Consider the following 20,249-nt stretch of genomic DNA (forward strand, 5'->3'; position numbering starts at 1 on the left):
ATATCTGCGAATGAAATCTTGCCAAACTTTGAAGGTCAGCAGCTACTTCCTCCCTGCAAAGCCAGGCAAACTAATGGGCTGGAACCCAAAAAGATGACAAGTGTTTGACTAAATGATGACGCAAATAGAAGGGAAATGGAAAATATTATGTAACAATGTCTGTTTTTATTTATATTGAACGAATTTCTATCCATCTGCTCTAGACGGAGATAAATAATTATGATATACTTCTGCTTTAACGGGAGTTGATTATTTAGCATGCATCTAACCACTCCGAACAGCGTGATAGTAGCCTGGGTACAATCTCAACAGTTAATAATGAAAGCTGCCATCACTAGGGTTGGTAACAGGCACAACGCTGACAACACTTTGGACATAACACAAATAGGAAAGCTGTTCACCTGCTGTTTTGAGGTCTATTTGAAAATAGTCTGCCGATGTCTTACTGTGTGCTGAAAGCACTATAGCTCCCAGTTTCACTATTTTATAGCACCCTAGAACAAAAGTTATAACTAAAAAAACAGTTGTACCACTTCAAGTTGTGTCTTTCTGTGTTCTGGATATTAGAGAATAAAAATAAACAAATCTTTCCGTGTTGCAGTACTTAGATTTTGGATAACAGAAGAGTCTTTTTTGCGTGCAGTATAGATGGAAATCTAGCATCAAGGTGGAAGTGAATACTAATATGTAATGGCCTGCACCAAATAAAACAAGTTACCAGAGATGAATTTCCCTCAGATGTTTACAATGAAGAATTAAGTATAACAGCATGGAAAGGGCAGATAACCCTAAGTTGTAGACAACTTGCATATTAAACCTACAGGACGTCCTCAGCCATGGAAACCATATCATGAAGCTCCTGACACAGAGTTATTATGCTGATGTTAATGCCAGAGAAGGTTTAGAACTCTAAAGTTACTGAGTCGGGGATGTATGAAGGACTTGAGCACATTATATGGTTGCGAAATGCTTCCACTATACAATAATACCACTTGCGTTTGATCGAGGACTATATCAGGGAGGTGGCAACCTTTAACAATATCACGCTCAGATTAACCCTCTCAAGGCAGGCGTTGCCGATTTGCAACAGTTAAAAACTAACAACCTGAATACCCCACATACATAATTTATTAGTTTTTTAACTCAGAAGTACCACTGCAGGACTTGTGCATTAGCAACAAAAAGTTTAATTTGAGCCTGAGAGGGTTGAGTGAAGTCTTTAGAACAACTTTCTTTCATAAATGTTTGTGAGGCAGATTGCATGGCTGGGTACTTGATTTTATACACTTGTGGCATTTGGAGTCAAAACATCTGAATTCAATGATTAATAGGGTTTGGTACAATAATATGTTATTCAGTACTGTAATGTATCTTAATTCATCATGTGTTTGAAAAAACACACACAAAAACAGAGACAGTCTGGCGTTGAGGCTTTTCTAGTTCCATTTTCACGTGAGGGTGCTGCCAACTAGGAGCTGCCGACCTGCACATTAGTCAGATTTATGGTTGGGATGCACTCATTCGCTTCAGGACTAATCTTATTTAGAGGATTGCGTGCTGGCCAGATGTGATTAGCCTGCTTTAGTGAGAGGTTTGTTTGCCATTTAACTAAGAGAGCAGCATCTGCCACTCGTATACTAAATTTTGTTTAAAAAAATTGTAACTAGGAAACAGTGCGAGCTGTGTCGTTTGTGGATTTCTAACATAAAACAAAAGAGTAACTCAAAGTAGTGTTTTTACTATATATTTGCCACCTTTTTTTGAGTCGTGACATTGATTTAATGCTTTAGGCATGATAGCAGCATTGCTCTGCTAATGTATAGGTCTTTTTTAACTTTTATTTATTTTTTCATTTTAATAAAAGTCGATTTAAAAATGTTAGATGTAAATCTGCCAGATTTTACCAAAGTTCATATACTTTGAAAGGTGTTTTTATTACCAATCATTTGCTTTAAATTTTAAATATTTTTGAGTTTGTATGTGCCCACTTCTGGATACTTTGTGTAAATTCATCACTAAAAGTTACTGAATTTTATTGACATCTTGCATTAGTGGTTGCCACAGTTCACCGTCTTTTTGTGTATGCTTCGTTTTTTAAATAGTTTCAATAGCATTAGCTCAAAGTGCACCTCTGCTCAACACACAAACACAGCCTTATGGAGCTCCTAGCATGGTGTTAAAGTTCAAGTAAAAAGAGTAGGTCAGACAAGGAGATGAGGACTGGCATTAGAATTTATTAAAGATTAATGACTGGAGAGAAGCACTTTGGAGAAGTTGTGTAATATTATCTTTTACTTTGTAAAAGGGAAAAAAGATGCAGTCATGCACTGCGACAGAGAGAGCACTGTTCTCTCATGTGTACTGGTTGCCTCCAGATTATGGGCTGTGAAATTCCCTCAAATAACAGAAGGCCAAGAGTTTAAGTTATGCAAAAGGCTTTTGATCTTTTGGTCAGCTTTATCCTCAAGGTACACAGTCTTTTAAGTACATTAGTCATTCAATAAAGGCATATTCACAGAGGTTGAAAGCAAAAAGCATTTACTGCCAACAGCTCCAGCGATCATTAGTGTGCAGGGAGCCAGTAACACTCCTTCATATTGAAATTGTTTTTCTAAGTCATTGATTTGTGTTCGTGTCTACAGAACCCTTTGCAACCTTAATCTCTTTTTGTGCGAATGGGATTAGGGTGGTCTCGGGGTTAATCTCAGCGGGGTCTTACTTCAGTGAATGTCCATTAATGTTAGCACAAAGGTTAGCGCCACAGCAGCCATCGGTCACTAGTCGCGTTATCTCACCCAACACATGGTGTCCTTGGGATATGTTTTCTTTGTTTAGGGAATTAAAAGATTTTGAACGGAATTGCCACAGATGGCAGAATTGCTTATGGGAACACTCCAGATGGTGATCTCGGTGCAAAAAGTACAAAAAAAAATGTTTCTCTTCTCTTATTTTTTTTTTTTAAACCACATCATTTAAGCTGTATTCACAAATCTAAGGCAGTGCAAATACTGTGATTCATATACAGTTTGGATCTGGTGAAGTTAAAGCTTTTGAATGATGTTACTGTAGATTATCTGAGACAGATATTTGAGTTTAGAGGGCACAACATTCATTAATGCGCATTTTATTTGCTCCATAAATCAGTATAATCAGTTTCTGTAAACTCACTTATTCTTCAGTCTGTGTCATAGCCGCAGACAGTTTACCTCAAGATTTTCCCCTGCCCTTTATTTCTCAAGCCGGTTTCTCCCAAGAGGGTTTGTTTTTAATGCAACTGCACCATTTTGCATATCAACACTCAAACCATCAGTGTGACTCACAAAGAAACAGACCAGTGTGTCTGAAGCTTTACTCTTGGGAACAGATTTATTGGACTTGTCCCGCCTTTTCATCGCACACTTGCCTCGAAGGACAAGAATGTTATTAAATTGAGACATTAAAAAAAAAACTGTAATCAAAGTACTTACGCAAACCCTTCAATAAGCTTCCTTTTACAGTAAATCAGGCATTATACATAAATTCATATTTCATTTATTATGAATGATTTCTCTTCTAATTTGGCAGATTCACTTTGATTATGGTGGTGTGTCTCAAAGCACAGGAATCAGCCTTTTTTCAAGATGCACTTAAGTGTTGATGGATAATTGTGTAGCAATCAGAGGCTGGATTTGTTTTATGCTTTCTGTAATTGTCAAATAATCAGTTCATAGATGACAGGATTTGTTTATTTAATAAATACCATAACCCTCAGTAGGGCTGGGCCATATACCGTTCACGGTAATACCGGTATAATGTCGGGCAACGATAAGAAAATGAAATATCGCGATAGAATATGGGTAAAACGCGCAAGCGCAGTGCCTTTGTTTTCATACTCGCATGTCGGAAAAAGCATGCCGGCGACGGAGAATGAGAAGGGCGAAAGCGGATCGGTGAATGAAACGATGAACCAGAATTGGTTTGTAAAAATGCTGCAACTTCAGTGGTTTGGAACTGGTTTAGCTTTCGTCCGTCAGATACACAACAAAGCACTATTTTTGGTAGCGCATGCTAGCGGGCCGTTGTTATTACCGTGTTTTTTGGCACACTTAAAATCAATCCTTTGATTTTTCTGAAAATCGACAGTGTCCCTTATAATTCCGTGTGCCTTATGCATGAATTCTGGTTGTGTTTACTGACCTTGAAACGATTTTATGTCGTACACGGCGCTCGAAAATCTGTCAAATGTTTTAGTACGACTTTGCTAAGCTACGAACCTGCACCGCTTGATGGATTGTCGGAGCATTACAGCTGTGTATATATATAACTTTAATGCACATAAAAACAGCTGCTTGTTTAAGTGAAATACATTGATTTTTTTATTTTATTTTATTTTTTTTGCACGAATCAAGTTGTGGAGTTGTAAAGTATTTTGTCTAGTGTCAATTATATCATCAGTTATATCGTTAACGCAAATTTTCGAATGTAAATCGTGATAAATATTTTTGGTCATATCGCCCTGCTCTAACCCTCAGGATAAATATTTACAGTATGTAGATTTTAGTAGCTGTGCAATCATATAAACTCAGACGTTCTAAACTTTAGGAAAAAAGTTAATGTAGATTGGCTATATGATGTCATACCTGGGGAATATTACGCTAAAGTTGGATGAAAATGTGGATGCTTCTTCTTTTATTTTTCCTTTTCATATTCAAGCTTTAGTGTCTGTGAAACCATTCATATGATTTGGACGCTTTTAAAGAATATATGTATGAGAAGCTGTAGACAGCATATCCTCTGCTTGAGTTTAAATGTCTCAGCAGCAATCAAATAGCTTCCCATGAAACATAGTACAAGCATTAACATTTCTTTGACATTTGATCGCAATTCTTTAGTCATCCTTGGATGTTTCATATGGCTAGCCATCAGTTAAAACTGCGTTTTGGCAAGTATTTAATTTTTGGTATTGTTGGTTGTTGACGTGCAACATGAAATTGATCCCAAGTCCAGCAGCAAATCTACAACTGAATGGCTGAAGAGAAAAGAATCAAGGCATTGCAATGCTTCTGTTAAAAAGAGACCTCTTTGTGATTAAAATGCTCCGAGGGGTCCTTAAGAGCTGTACATACATAAATGCCTGCACACCTTTGAACTGAACCAACATTATAAAGAAAAGTGGGGGGAAATTCCTCCACAGTGCTGTGAAAGACTGATATAGTCATTCAGCTTATTGTCTATTGAGCCATGCACTTAGTTTTTCATACAATGCCTCCACATTTCTGCTTGGTTTTTGTGAATTAAATAGGGGTACTGTGCAATATGTCATGCGGTGTTGATCATTTGAGGTTAGGTTTTTACCTAATTTTAAGATGATTACCAGATAATTTTTATGTGCTAAACATAAAAACATTGAAATAAAAGAATTGAATTTGAATTAGTTTTAATTTCTTTGGGGGAAGTGTGTTTAAGTAGCGTGTGTACATGATAGTGTACATTAATTTAAAAAAAAAAAAAGCAGGGGTCCTGAATATTGATATTCAGCTTTGCTGTTTTTCTCACAATTCTGTGCCACAGTGAAAGTGACAGAGGTAGATTTCTCCCAGTGAAAATATGATTGCACCAGATCAAATACAGACATTTATTTCTAGACTGAAAGGGTAACAAATCTCTGATCTGCAGCAATTCAATAACATTGTCTGTTTGCAGTTATTTTATTTAAATTCTCATGTTGCTTCCTTTCCTCCTCTCAGTTTTTTTTATTTCTCTTTGCTGAGATCAGTGAAGGTCAGTGGTTAAGCACCAACAGTCACAACAAAGTGTTTAATTTATGTTAAAAGTAGCTTTATCACAATAGTGATATTGTGATAAAGATATTTTTCTGATAACATGTCAAGCTCTTATAAAAAGTAATAGTTAATCATGTTTGTTTTGGTGACTTTTATGAGCTCAAGATTTCTAAAGGAGCTGAAATTTACTTTTTGGGCTAAAGCAAAGACTGCAGGTGCATTTTTCCCTCTTTCTCTGCCTGTCTCTTTTTTTTTTTTTTTTTTAATATTGGAGGTTGAGAAGTTTTCTGTGGTAGTTTTGTAGACTCCATTTAATTATTTATTTTGGTCCCCAAAAAGCTGAAGTTTGTTAAAGTAGAAAACTGCAAAGTAAGCAGGCCTGGCTGCATTGCAGCCTACAGTGTCATCATGCTGGGATTTCCGAAAGCTGGCCCAATTATAATGTTTAGTATTTTTATCCAGAGCCTTCAGACAAGAGATAAGGAGACGGAGTACAGGGCAGTAGAGGTGTAGAATTTAAAGAAGAAACCAAAACATATTAAAATAGAGATGGCAAGACATGAGCTACATATTCTCTATATATTGTTTTCACACAATAGACGTATTTTCATTTGATTCATTACTAACAGTGGAAAAAATAGATACATCATTTTCCTGGAGACACATAAGCTGCTGACTATTATTCAAGTTTGTTGACTGACAAAGGCCACATGAGCTAACAACAGAAAAATAACAACAAAGAAAGGAAAAGAAAAAGTCCGAATAGTCTATTAACATTTAAAGTATCTTCATGACAAACTTGTTCCAGCACGAAGAACTAAAGCTGCCACTGCAATCTGGAGCAGGTTTTGGCCTGAGCTGATTTTGTTGCGCAACTTTCCCCAAACGAATTTTCCAAAACTTTTGAAAACAGTCCTTAATGGCTCTGATAATCACCGTATTATCATAAACAGATTGCATGTCATTTCCAACTCCAGTCACAAAATGATAACATACAAACTCTGTGTCATTGATGTCTGAGGTGCCAAAATCATTTTGAAGACCTGGTCCAGTTTTTCGAAGGAGCCATTGCCGAGGCAATGAGATTGCAAATTCATCACACGTAGTAACAATCATTTGTCCAGTCACATTCCTTTTTTTCGATCAATTGCACTAGTCTGTAATTAGTGCAGGAGATTTTTGGGAAATTTGCAATAAGTAAATGTCCATCATATGTCCAGGCTTCTGAATTCAAGGTAAAGCAGGGCGATATGACCAAAAATATTTATCACGATATACATTTGAAAATTTGCGATAACGATATAACTGACGATATAATTGACACTAGACAAAATACTTTACAACTCCACAACTTTATTCGTGCAAAAAAAAATCAACGTATTTTCACTTAAACAAGCAACTGTTTTTATGTGCATTAAAGTTATATAAAAATTTAACAGTGCAAATGCAAAATCCTTGCTGACAGTTTAACCAAAAGGCATTTCCAGTGGAAAATGGCCGACATACCCTCAGCATAACCATGTATAATATCCACAAAACTTCAAAAGAGGTTATACACACACAATACGGTAATATCATGTTGAAGCACAGTACGTATCACTCCGCGAGGCTCCTGCCTACGATAGCCATAATGCCCATCAAGTGGTGCAGGTTCATAGCTTAGCAAAGTCGTACTAAACATTTTCCAGCACCATGTGACACATAAAATTGTTTCGAGGTCAGTAAACACAACCAGAGTTCATACATAAGGCGCACGGAATTATAAGGGGCACTGTCGATTTTCAGAAAAATCAAAGGATTGATTTTAAGTGTGCCGTATTTTCCAAAAAACACGGTAATAACAACGGCCCGCTAGCATGTGCTACCAAAAATAGTGCTTTGTTGTGTATCTGACGAACGAAAGCTAAACCAGTTCCACACCACTGAAGCTGCAGCATTTTTACAAACCAATTCTGGTTCATCCGTTTCATTTAACGATCCGCTTTCGCCCTTCTCATTCTGCGTCGCCGGCATGCTTTTTCCGCCATGTGCGTATGAAAACAAAGGCACTGCGCATGTGCGTTTTACCCATATTCTATCGCGATATTTCATTTTCTTATCGTTGCCCAACATTATACCAGTATTACCGTGAACGGTATATGGCCCAGCCCTAATTCCAGGTGCCACATCTTACAAAAAAAAAAAAAAGAGAGTAAGAAAAAGTAACTCTGGTCAAAGCCCAGGCCTGATTCTTCAGACATTGACGAACGTCTGACAACTGCTTTGAAGCCACCTCGCTTTACTCTGACATAAAAAGGGCACCAGTGCAAAGAAATGGAAAAAAGTCTTGGCTTTATATGTGAGCAAAAACATTGTACACAAGTTTGAAAGTAGATTTACAACACTAAACTTAGGCCATGTTTTGTTCAGTGTGTTGACTAATGCAAGATATTCCTGGAGTAAACTTTAATGGTAAATGGTAAATGGCCTGTATTTATATAGCGCTTTACTAGTCCCTAAGGACCCCAAAGCGCTTTACATATCCAGTCATCCACCCATTCACACACACATTCACACACTGGTGATGGCAAGCTACATTGTAGCCACAGCCACCCTGGGGCGCACTGACAGAGGCGAGGCTGCCGGACACTGGCGCCACCGGGCCCTCTGACCACCACCAGTAGGCAACGGGTGAAGTGTCTTGCCCAAGGACACAACGACCGAGACTGTCCGAGCCGGGGCTCGAACCGGCAACCTTCCGATTACAAGGCGAACTCCCAACTCTTGAGCCACAATCGCCCCGTTAAGCTAAATCGTTTGTTCCACACTCGATATAGACATTTGTTTTGGTTTTATTCTGTCCTTTTTAAAAATTAATGACACTATACAGCCACTCGTCTGCTTTCAAGCTGTGCATCTCCCCCCATTTTGTCTTCTCCTTCCCTTCACGCTGACACCAGCAGCCTCTGAATTTCTAACTTGAAACAGCAAGCAATTTGTATGCAATGGAACATCATTACCTGAAAATGAATTTGATAGATGAGAGATGAGTTCCTCAATGTACGATCGGGTCTGAAGGTCTGTTTTGCACTTCAATAATAAAGCTCTTGTTTTGCATGTGCAGTCACTTGTTGATAAAACTGCCAATAGTAATGAAAGCACAGGTTCAGCAGGCAGCACTTTTTCCATTTAGAAATGAATTTAAAGGTTGACTCTTTATTTTATCTTTGATTGGGCTTTCATGAGGTTGTTGCTATGGCTCTGCTGGCATGCATTCATTTAAAGCAAATATAACTTCGGTTGAAAATGTTAGCATGCACATTTTAGTATGCAGAGTTGGGAGCAAGCCTCAATAGATCCCACGGGGCAATGAGTTTTATGGGGGTCCGGCCATTCATTAACTTGACAGGTTCTGTCAGTTTTAAGACCCACAGTACCTGCAAACGTTGTTGCCCTTCTCTATTCTAGCACTTTACAAGTTGGCACCATATTAATTTATTTTTTCAGCTCACTTATAAAGTCATTTTATCAACAGTTGTTGACCATGTAGTTCTTAGATTTCATGTTTTATTTTGCAAAAGTGATATAAGTAATTTTCTAATGCTTATTTTGATACCTGTGCTGCATAGCATAACTAATTATACTGAAGAATGTTCCTTTCCACACCCACATTTTCAGAAGAAAAGATGTACTCAGTCAAGGCTCTGTAAAAGAGCCACTCCGTCTTTTTCCTCCTGTCTAGCTCAATACCACGAAAAGCTTTTATAGCGTGTGTTGGTTTCAAAGGCACACGAAGGCCACCTCCCACACTAAGAGCTCCACGGTGGACAAAGCTGGAGGACGCCCAACACTTGTGGTCCCTTCTCTTTACACCAGAAATGATAAAGTCAATCTGACCTCATGTCAACCAGTTTATAAAGTTATCTTCAGAGTTTTCCATCAGTACAGGAATCTCCTAATGATGCTTTTCTCCGTGTTAGCTCTATAGCACATTTATAAGATGTACAATCCGGTCGTTAAGTGATGACGTGACGAATCCTACTTCCGGGCCTAAAGTAGTCTGCGTTGAATATGGCTTTTGTGTTGTTAACATGTTTAATGTTTTGTATTTTCTTCTATTTAATCTCAAAAAGCTCCTAAAACAGTCAGTGATCCCTGTTGACCTCCCTCGGCTTTTATTACCGCTAATCATTTATTTAAGCTCAGTTTTTAAAACCTTAGGATGTAACTACAGCCCAGCCCATGCAGCAGTATATGAATGACTAACCTCGTATTGTGGATGGATTATCTCAGTTGTTCTCCTGGCTGAAGTTTGGTCCTTTTACAGCATCCTGCCATGCAATTACATTTGTTCCTGACCACTCACGTTAACTTTTATCGAGTGGGAAAAAAGTTAGCTTGTTTATATTTTGCTAACATAGCTGTGTCGCTAGCGGTCATGTAGCACATCATTATATACCAGCTAGCCAAACGTCAGTAACCCTACAAACGTCACTGCTGTTTAGTTTTCTGTCTTCATTTATGCTGGAAGTGATAACAGAGCTGTACGTTTTAATTTGTTTCCAAAACCCTGCAGTCAGGACATGCTATATTGTATTTAGATAGAAGCTAGCGAGCTAACTCCCTGCTAACTTCTAACTCCGTTAAATGTCATAAATTCCGTTTTTATGGATAATAATAATAATGGATTGGATTTATATAGCGCTTTTCAAGGCACCCAAAGCGCTTTACAATACCACTATTCATTCACTCTCACATTCTCTCACATGCCTACTGGTGGAGGCAAGCTACAGTTGTAGCCACAGTTGCCCTGGGGCAGACTGATAGAAGCGAGGCTGCCATATCGCGCCATCGGCCCCTCTGGCCAACACCAGTAGGCAAGTAGGGTAAAGTGTCTTGCCCAAGGACACAACGACCAGGACAGAGAGCCCAGGGATCGAACCGGTGACCTTCCGGTTACAGATGCGATTTCCAACCCCCTGAGCCACGGTCGCCCGTGGATGCCTGGATGTTAAACTCAATTGTTACACCTGGTAGAGCAGAACGCTGATCATTTTATTAAAGGTGAAAGACTTTAGACAGTTTTTTAACTCTCAGTAATGCCATAGTGATCGTTTGATATATGGACCTGCAGCGGAGTTTAGGCCCAGACACGGCTAGTGACGTCAGACTTAACGACCGGATAGCGACTTCTCAGTCACAAATTAGCTCAACCCTAAACCGTACCTGCTTTATCATTTATTTGACTCTAGGTGATCTAGAAAGAATAGAAGTTAAAGGGACTTTCACATTAGCATCACTTTTTAGACCTGGAGGCTGTCTACAGGACTGAAAGTTATTTTTGTTTTGTTTTGTTTCTTTGGGAGTGTAGGGAGCAGGTGCAAGAGAACCTGGAGAGGTGGAGGTATGCACTGGAGAAAAGAGGGATGAAAGTCAGTAGAAGCTAGGAAGAATGAGAAGGAGGCAGGTGGAAACATGAAGTTGCAAGGAATAGAAGAAATGAGGGTGGATGAGTTTAAATACCTGGCGTCAACCATCCAAAGCAATGTCCAGTGCACAGAAAGGAAGAAGTGAGGCAGTGTGGATTGAATGGAGATGAGTGTCAGGAAGGATTTATTAGAACGTAGCAGCAAGAACAAAAGAGAAGGTTTATAACATGTTGTTCATGGTTTGGAGATGTGGCACTAACAGACTAAAGACAGGAGGTGGAGCTAGAGGTGACAGAGTTGAAGATCCTCATATTTTCATTGCCGTGACCAGGAGGGATGCGATTAGAAATGAGGTCAGAGACAGCTCAGGTTGCGTGGTTAAAACGTGAGTTACATTTCTGCGTCAGATCTACAACTTAATTTCCATAACTGGAAACCAGTTTTAAGTCTATGATGCAACTGCAAGTCTGGTCAACACACACAATAAAGACTTGAATGGCATGGAAGCTTGCGGTGTAGGGATAAAAGAAATTTCCAGTTTCTTTGTAAGTTAGGACGTAGAGTCTAAATCAAGCTTTAGAGAGAGAAGCAAGACTGAGATGGTTTGGACAAAGTATCCTCCCAGGCAGAAGGAATTATAGCAAGACCGCAGAGGACGTTCATGATTTAGTAAAAGAGAGCATGCAGAGGGTTCTTGTAACAGAAGATAAGGTTAAGGTTAGAACCCGTCTTTCCAAAGTGTACCCTGGTTTTCATGGAATGTCAGCTGGAATACAATTCATCCACCTTCAGCGGCTTTCTAAATGGGTAAAACAGATATCGTTAGTTGATAGGTGAAGATAACAATAAAATACTAATTCATTTTTTAACTGTTTGTTGTGGTTTATGCTTCTTTATTCTGAGTGTGTCCCCTTGATGTGTCGTTCCATGACCCCTCATGAATTTGCACCCAATATCTCAGCTTTCATTTATAGTCGCCAGCAGAGGCTCTAAACTTCTTGACTGAAAGGTTTCAGAAGACGTGCTTGGATAAGAAATATCTGGGGAAAATACAGAGCCCATATCACAAAGATTCACATTCACACGGGACTAATGTAAGCGCAGGATCTCCGTGTTTAATAAATTATGGCAGGTAATTGGAGTTCTTTAGCTTTTAAATTACAAACTTGAAAGAATTGCACAAAATGTGGTTCACACACAACCTCCACTGTTATTCCAGATAACTGGCGCTCCCCAGTGAATGCTAGTCCTATGAGCAGAGCTTTAGTGTTGGCACATTATGCAAAGTCTTTTCTATTCTATCTGCATGTCTTTCTCCAGCAGAACATAAAATGATAATTGGTTTGTATTCAACCTTTAGAGAGACACAAATTACCCTGACCAGAATTAAGATCTTTCAGTTAATGGTCAGAATTGTAACCACAGAGCTAAGGATGTACTTAGGGGTTTTTTTGTTTTTTTTTTATTATTCCCTTTTTCTTTGCTTTTTTTCATTCTTCAAACAACAAATAAAATATTGCTCGTGCCGTGAGTTTATGAAAGGAGAGACTGCTCAAATCTCTGAACACGTAACCCCTTTTGCACATTTATTAAATTACCTAAATGGAGATATAAAAGACAGCTCTTGGACAGCTCCATGAGGCGTCATTATTTGGAACAGGTATAAATGTTTGTTTGCCTTTGCGCAGGCTCAGAAAACATATTGTACCACCAGCAATGTCCTTGAAAATTGACCACAGAGTCACACGATTTAGGTATACTTTTATACTTCCTAGAGATATCGGCTTGGCTTGATTGAAAACTGTTAGCTTGCTGAACTCAGACACCAGGCTTCTTGTTCTTGTTCACGAAGGAGCAGGGCAGGTTTTAGTGATGATTCTCTCATACTGTGTTGATTTACATTTCTTTTCTATAGTACTGCCATGGGGGCATTACGTGGGTTGAGCAGGAACTCCTTATTTAGTAATTTAGTCATGTGTGTGACGGTGCAGGCTCTCCTGAGGAATCCTGTCTGTTTTCCACACATTTCCTTGGAGTAGACTTCTGTTACTGGGCAACCTGACAGTGACAGAATCTGGTCATCTGTTCCCGCCTCCACCCGTCATGCCTTTACATTTCTCATGTTTCACTTCTTTTGATTCATGCCCTTCTGAAATGTCAGGCGTGCATGAATAATCGAAGCGATGGAGAGAAGCATGTTGTTCGCCGTGTGTCATATGTTGCTGCGCAGTGAAACGCAGCAGTGATGTGAAGAATGTAATCATGTTGAATCACTATGCATAATACTTTGTCAAATTTATATTTACTCTTCTATTCTGGTGTTCCCACCATAAATTTTTCATCTTTAATCATTTCTTTTCAAATTTGCAGTGCGTGCAAATTTTCTAATTAGTTCTCTCTTTTTTCACTCAGGCGCTTGTTTGCATTTTATGATGTTTTCGATACTCGAAGGCTAATTTATAACCCGAGATCAATTAGTTTGATGCCAACAGTGCGTCTTAATAGAGGTTCACTTGTATGAGGGTTTTCATCTCATTAGCTGTGACTGTGTGAAAAATTCTGCTCAGCTCATGAATTATTCAACCGTTAATTCTCTTGTGTTTTACGCACACATAAATTTACTCCGCATAGGCCCCGCCCCTTCTTTGAAGGTACATTTCATGTATTTTTATTCCAAAGTGTCTGCCACATTGTAATTTTGTTGGGGTTTGGATTCCTCCACAGAGGTACAAGCCTGGAAGGTGTGACGACATCCTCAAATGGAAGCCCCCCAACCTCAACTCCGTGGACTTTCGTCTCAAGATCACCAAAGTCGGAGGAGAAGGGTACGTCACTGTTGCCAGGGAAACGCTCTGCCTGAGGAATCCAATAGCACCTATGATTTTGTGACACACTGGAGTACTCAGAGACAACCACATGTGCACACATGTGTAAAGTCCAAAGCACACACATTGAATTTCCTTGACATTCATCTTTCAGTTTCTATTTCATCCCATTTCTTTTCTCCTTTCAGATTTCCCTTCTGCCTCAGGGTTCACTTCCTTTTACAGCAGCACAGCTAATGCATGAAAAGTTCATTTCTTTTCCATTATGCCTAAGCACATTTTTTTCCAGAAGTGCCAGAAGTTTCGTATATGCTGTATGTGCTTTGTGCTCCTCTTTTTCTTGCTTTTTTTCTTTTATTATCCTCTGCTACATAAATTATTCAGCTCCACTGATGTTCGCTCTAACCATTACCCAAGTATACATTACAGCTCCGCAGAAAACAATTCTATACTGGGGAGGTGGAAATCGGAAGGTAATAAAGGCTTACAAATGTGTTTCTTGGGAGGCAGGGTGGTGCAGTGGTTAGCACTGTCAAATTGCAGCTAAACGGTTCAGAGATTAAAGATGCTGGACGACCAGGGCGTTTCTTTTGTTGAACAGTCTTTTTATTATATTTTTGCCATAAAAGAAAATATAATACAAACTATAATAACACAAAATAAGGAAACTATTTAAACATACTCCTCAAACCTCCCTCACCTTGCCCCGGTAATATCAGATCAAAAATATGAACATTGTTAGATATCATTGACATATTTTCTCAGTAATATATCAAAATAAATCGTCGTTTTGTTACAGTAATAACGTTACGGTTATGCGTTAATAATAATAACCTGCCATCCTTTTAACAAAGCTTATAAATGGATAGATTAGAATAATATTTCCCAACAGATCTTTTAATTACATGTCTGAACTTTTCTATGATGATATGATATGATCCTTTCATCCAAAAATAATACAACTTTTGACCAACTACTCTGGTCTACTCGTAAGAGCCAGGCCATTTCTGTGTGTAGTTTGTGTGTTTTCCCTGTTCCAGTTTGCATTAGTTCGCTCCCATTTTTTTTCTCCCTTTAAAACTATATTTGCTCGAGACTCTAGACCAGGTTTGGAGATTCACACATGTACTTCCATGAGTGCATGATGCCCATGTGTTCATTATGAAGTACCTGCTATATTCTCACATGAGCTTCATAAGATATCACACTGACTTTATGCTGGGAAGCTGGCAGGTTAAAGACCAGCTGATGGCCCATCTGACTTCACCAGACATTTGCACTTCCATCTGGTAACGTCTAAATAAGTTCTGGGCTACAGAGCATGTGTGAAAATGGCTTACAGTAGGTTAATTCATCATTGTGATTCAAAATCGTTGTCTAGGAATTACCATGCTTCTCACCAAATGTCATTTGAGATGAGCCCCTGGTCTTTCCACTTTGATAAGTAGTTGAATGGATTTATGTTTTGACCACATTTTATTCAATTTAAGCTCAGTATTTTATTATTGGACTAAAGGAGTAGCTTCACATTACTCACAGTTCAAAATATGGGACCTTAGTGAAGTCCTGTATTTCAACTTTTGTCTGAAAAAATCTGTTTTACTCTTCCCTCTCTAATATCGGGCTCCTTTTAAACAGTCTTCCTTCTGATTGGCTAACCTCTGCAAACAGAAGGTTGAATCAGTGGGTGGGGCTTCTGTGCTCACAATCAGAGTTGTGTGCCCGGGATATTTGCAGTCTTTGACATTGACCTGTTTAGAACAGAGTACTTGGAGCAATCAAAGCAATTATATGCATATATAATGACTTCATCATTTGAAAGATTAGATTAGATTATATGAAACTTTATTAATCCCTTGGGTGGGTTCCTCCGGGAAATTCAGTTTCCAGTAGCGCAGCACCGACAGATACAATAAACGGGAATGAGAGCAAGGATATACACAGTCGAATATAAGAAAAAATATTGCGAGTATTGCACAGTGGAGGAAAAAAAGCACTACAGCTCAGTTGTTCCCGCCCTCCTTTGTCCCCCTGTTTCCCCTCCCTCTCTCCTCTAACGAGGAGTTAAACAGCTTGATGGCGTGTGGGACAAAGGAGTTTTTAAGTCTGTTGGCTCTTGACTTTGGGAGAAGCAACCTGTCGCTGAATAGGCTCCTCTGATTATTTACGACCGAGTGCAGAGGATGCCCAGCATTGTCCATAATGTCCAGAAGCATCTTTAATGTCCTTTTCTCTGCCACTGTCACCAGGGTGTCCAGCTTCATGCCGACCACAGAGCCAGCCTTCCTGATTAGTTTTTCCAGCCTGGATGAGTCCTTCTTTGCCGTGCTGCTCCCCCAGCACACCACAGCATAGAACAGTACTTCTGCAACCAACGACTGGTAAAACATCCTCAGGAGCTTCCTGCAGATGTTAAAAGACCTCAGCCTCCTGAGGAAGTACAGTCTTCTTTGGCCTTTTTTATACAGGTGCTGTGTGTTGCATGACCAGTCCAGTTTGTTGTCCACCCACAGCCCAAGGTACTTGTATGTGTTGTCCACCTCCACCTCCTCTCCCTCTATCTGAATTGGCAGTGGACCTAGTCTGGACCCACAACCAGTTCTTTGGTCTTTGAGGTGTTGAGTTGCAGGTGGTTTGTGTGACTCCATGCGACAAAGTTCCTCACCAGACTCCTGTACTCCTCTTCCTGATCATCCCAGATACACCCCATGATGGCTGTGTTGTCCGCAAACTTCTGAATATGGCATAATTCAGAGTTATAGCAGAAGTCAGAGGTGTACAGGGTGAAGAGAAGAGGGGACAGCACAGTGTCAGACGTGATGTCTTTCAGCCTGACGTACTGTGGTCTGTCAGTGAGGTAGTCGGAGATCCAAGCGACCAGGCAGGGGTCCACCTGCATCCTGTTTAGTTTTTCCTGAAGCAGACAGGGCCGGATTGTATTAAAGGCACTGGAAAAGTCAAGAAACAGGATCCTGACCGTGCCTTTTCCCTTGTCCAGGTGTGAGTGGGCTCTGTGTAGGAGGTACAGGATGGCATCCTCCACTCCGACATCCGCCTTGTAGGCGAACTCTAGTGGGTCCTGGGTATGTTGTACCTGTGGTCGGAGGAGGTTGAGGAGGAGCCGCTCTAGGGTCTTCATAAGATGTGACGTCAGTGCCACCGGTCGGAAGTCATTCAGCTCATTGGGCCGGTTCTTTTTGGGGACCGGGACGATGCAGGATGTCTTCCATAGGGCGGGCACTCTCCCCAGTCGCAGACTGAGGTTGAAGACTCGTCGTAGCGGCTCCCCAAGTTCAGCAGCACACGCCTTTAGCATCCTAGGACACACCTTGTCTGGGCCTGCTGCCTTCCTGGGGCGAAGCTTCCTCAGTTGTTTCCTGACAACTGGGGAGGAGGGGGATGTCATAATGTCAGGGAGGGGGAAAAGCGGGAAGCGAGGGAGGTAGGAGTGTAGGGAGAGGGCTCTGTAGTAAAGGTGAGGGTGGGGGGGCTGTGTGCCGGTCAAACCTTAAGAATAAGAGAATATATTATATATAAAAACAAGAAAAAGCATAATACATTGCCTTGAAGAAAATGAATTAAAGGAATACATTTCCCTTGTTAAAGTACATTTGATTTTGAACAAAATCTAATCATGCACCTGCAAATCTGCAGGGTAGATATGCACAAAACATTGTGTTTATTTGTTTTTTTCCCAGAAGACAAATTCAAATAACTCTTCATCTTTTCAATTTGTCCTCTTGTGCCAGTAGGAGGCTGGCGTTTGTGGTTTGGAGCGACTTAAAAATTATTGGATGGATTATTCTGCAGTTTTATAGGTGCTCATTTCCCCTCTGGGGGGGAAAATTCATCACTTCAGTGTTTCTTTCAACCATCATCAGGTCACAATTTTATTATCTCCAAAAGCAATGGCATTCTTGATAGCTTCAGCTCTGGTGTTTGCAATTTACCAAACATTAAACCTGCGGAAACTTGCCTTGTAACTTTGACTTGGCAGTTGCAGTAGATCAAAGCACCGCTGGGCCTGGGTAAAGTCTCACAGAGCTGCTAGCTTGGCTGTAAGATCCAGTGCTCTTTTTTCTGTTTCTGCACATCCTTCAACTCTGTGTTCTTTTCTGCTGTCCAGTCTGTGAGTGCTGTCTGAGTCGCTGTCAGCTTTCTGGAAACACTGCCTTTTCCTTCGAGAGCCAGCTGACCTTAGTGACTGTCCCAGCTTTATAGCCACGAGCCTGCTACCATTTACCTACAGCAGACTGAGAGGATGGCAGCAGAGTACATTCACTCATTCTACTCCGAATCCAGCCAGCAGGCCCACTAGTCAGCGCCTTGAGTCCTCCCTGTGTGTGTAGGAGAACACAGACGGTTATTGTTGCCATTTGAGAATGTTCTGATATTTCCCCAAAAGATGATTTTTTTTGTTTTTTGTTTTTTTGTTGGCAGATGAGCTCTCAACAGACCTCGGTATAGCTTTTCAAATCTCTTCTTAGTCAGAGAGAGAGAGAGAGAGAGAAAGAGAGGCATGTACGGAGGTAACAACTGTTTATTCATCAGCCCACACAATCAATCTTTGAGCACATCTTTGCGTACCACAGAGGCATACAGCCTTGCAAGTTTTATTGCCATCTCTGAAAGCAAGCACAGAGGCAGACGGTGATTATTGTGTGACAGGAGAGGTGGAAAACAAGGAAATGGAAAGATGAAGCAGCAAGTTGTGTTGGTGGACATTTCCAGTGCCTCTCCCAAGCATAGAACAGTCTCGACTATTGTATAGATTACTTGAATTATGGATAATTCGAGTCAGTATTCGCTCTGAAGGCAGGATGAGTAATGGTTACATCATCTCCTTTTAGGTGTGCAGTGATTTTAAGAACTTAAAAAATGGAGAATGGTCCAGTCTAAATGGCTTGGGTTGTCTCTGTAGAGCCCAGAGCCCAAGCTTCTCATTACTACTCTTGTACTCTGGGGAGTTGAGTGTCATTACAACATTGCAAACCATATTTTGTGTGTGTAAAGGATCCACAGTCAGACCTCACAGTCAAGTACCTGCCTTGGAAATGCACCAGAAAAGTCAAGAGCAACACAAAGTCAATGCTGTTGAATTTTTGTACTTTACTCTTTTACTGAACTGTTGAGCTCTATCCACTTTTGCATCCAGAGAGGAAAGATTTAGACTGTAATGGAGGCCGAACACGGTGTCAGAGAGTTTGTGTTCACTTATTATGTACAAACAATTAACATACATCGCTTTTTAGAAGCAGCACAGAAGGGTTTGGAATATACACCCACTATAAATCACCAAGTCTGCTGTGAGCTTGTAGCAATTCATCCTTCAGCACAAAGACGAAGGATTCTGCGAACTAGAGTGGAGCGTGTCTTTGAATGGAATTCTGTAGATGACATCTGAAGCGCGGACCACAAGGACATGCGGCTGTATATAGCTGTTACATTTAGACTTCATTTACTGTGCAAGATTCAGAATACTATTCAAGTGGATCTTATTGTGCTTATTCTTATGTATGGATATCTATATGATTAATACAACAGTTGTGGACGATGTCTATATCCTACAGACAGCAGATGAGGCAAATAAAGATTTATCCGTGAATCATGCTAAGCTATACAAGTTACCATAATATCTTCATTTTTACCATTTATTTTTATATTGAACAAATAAACTCACGATCATCAATTAGTCCATCTCTTTATATTAGTTTTTTTTATAGATACAAGTGTATATAGCCTGCACTAGTCCCATATGTTATATCTGCTGCAGTTTGCAGGGCTGTGTTGGTAGGTTGTAGACGTAAGAGATAAAGAAATTAGAAGATGACTTAAGCAATTAGGAGATTAATTTAAGAGCTCTTTATAGTTTCACAGCAATACCTGAAGTTACTGTGGGGTGCCCCTAATGATCTCTTTGTTTTATGAAGGCTCAGTAATTTCTAAATATAGCTGTGGAGCGTAAGAAAACATCAAAAGTTGCATTTCTGATAACTGTTTTTGTCTGACAACAAAATCTTTAAGTACAACATGTGAACATCAGCTAGGTTGCGCTCTGGGTGGATCTGAGTGTCATGGTAATGAATTACTAATCATACTTGAGCTCAACGGAGCTTCTTTCCCCTATCAATCTGTCAAGATGTCATATAAAAATTTATATAGTACGTTAGAATTTTAGATATTTTTTGTGGAGGCTGATTTATGCAACAGAGTAATGTCCTAGTGTCACCCCTAGATATATGTTGTAATAGTGT

General features: G+C 39.9%; 1 protein-coding gene across 1 annotated transcript in view; it reads left to right on the plus strand.

Moving 5' to 3' along the window:
• rngtt (RNA guanylyltransferase and 5'-phosphatase) overlaps positions 1-20,249 on the plus strand; it is a 110,112-nt gene that overhangs the window by 74,452 nt on the left and 15,411 nt on the right. The window contains exon 13 of the mRNA XM_086264634.1: positions 13,895-13,995. Within this exon, the coding sequence (XP_086120760.1) occupies positions 13,895-13,995 (101 nt within the window). The remainder of the gene's footprint in view (positions 1-13,894; positions 13,996-20,249) is intronic.

This window comes from Aulonocara sp. 'chitande type north' Nkhata Bay, linkage group LG15, assembly GCF_057382095.1.
Source record: "Aulonocara sp. 'chitande type north' Nkhata Bay isolate Kocher_YH1m ecotype deep benthic linkage group LG15, A_spYH_male_GT1.1, whole genome shotgun sequence".
NCBI lineage: Eukaryota > Metazoa > Chordata > Actinopteri > Cichliformes > Cichlidae > Aulonocara > Aulonocara sp. 'chitande type north' Nkhata Bay.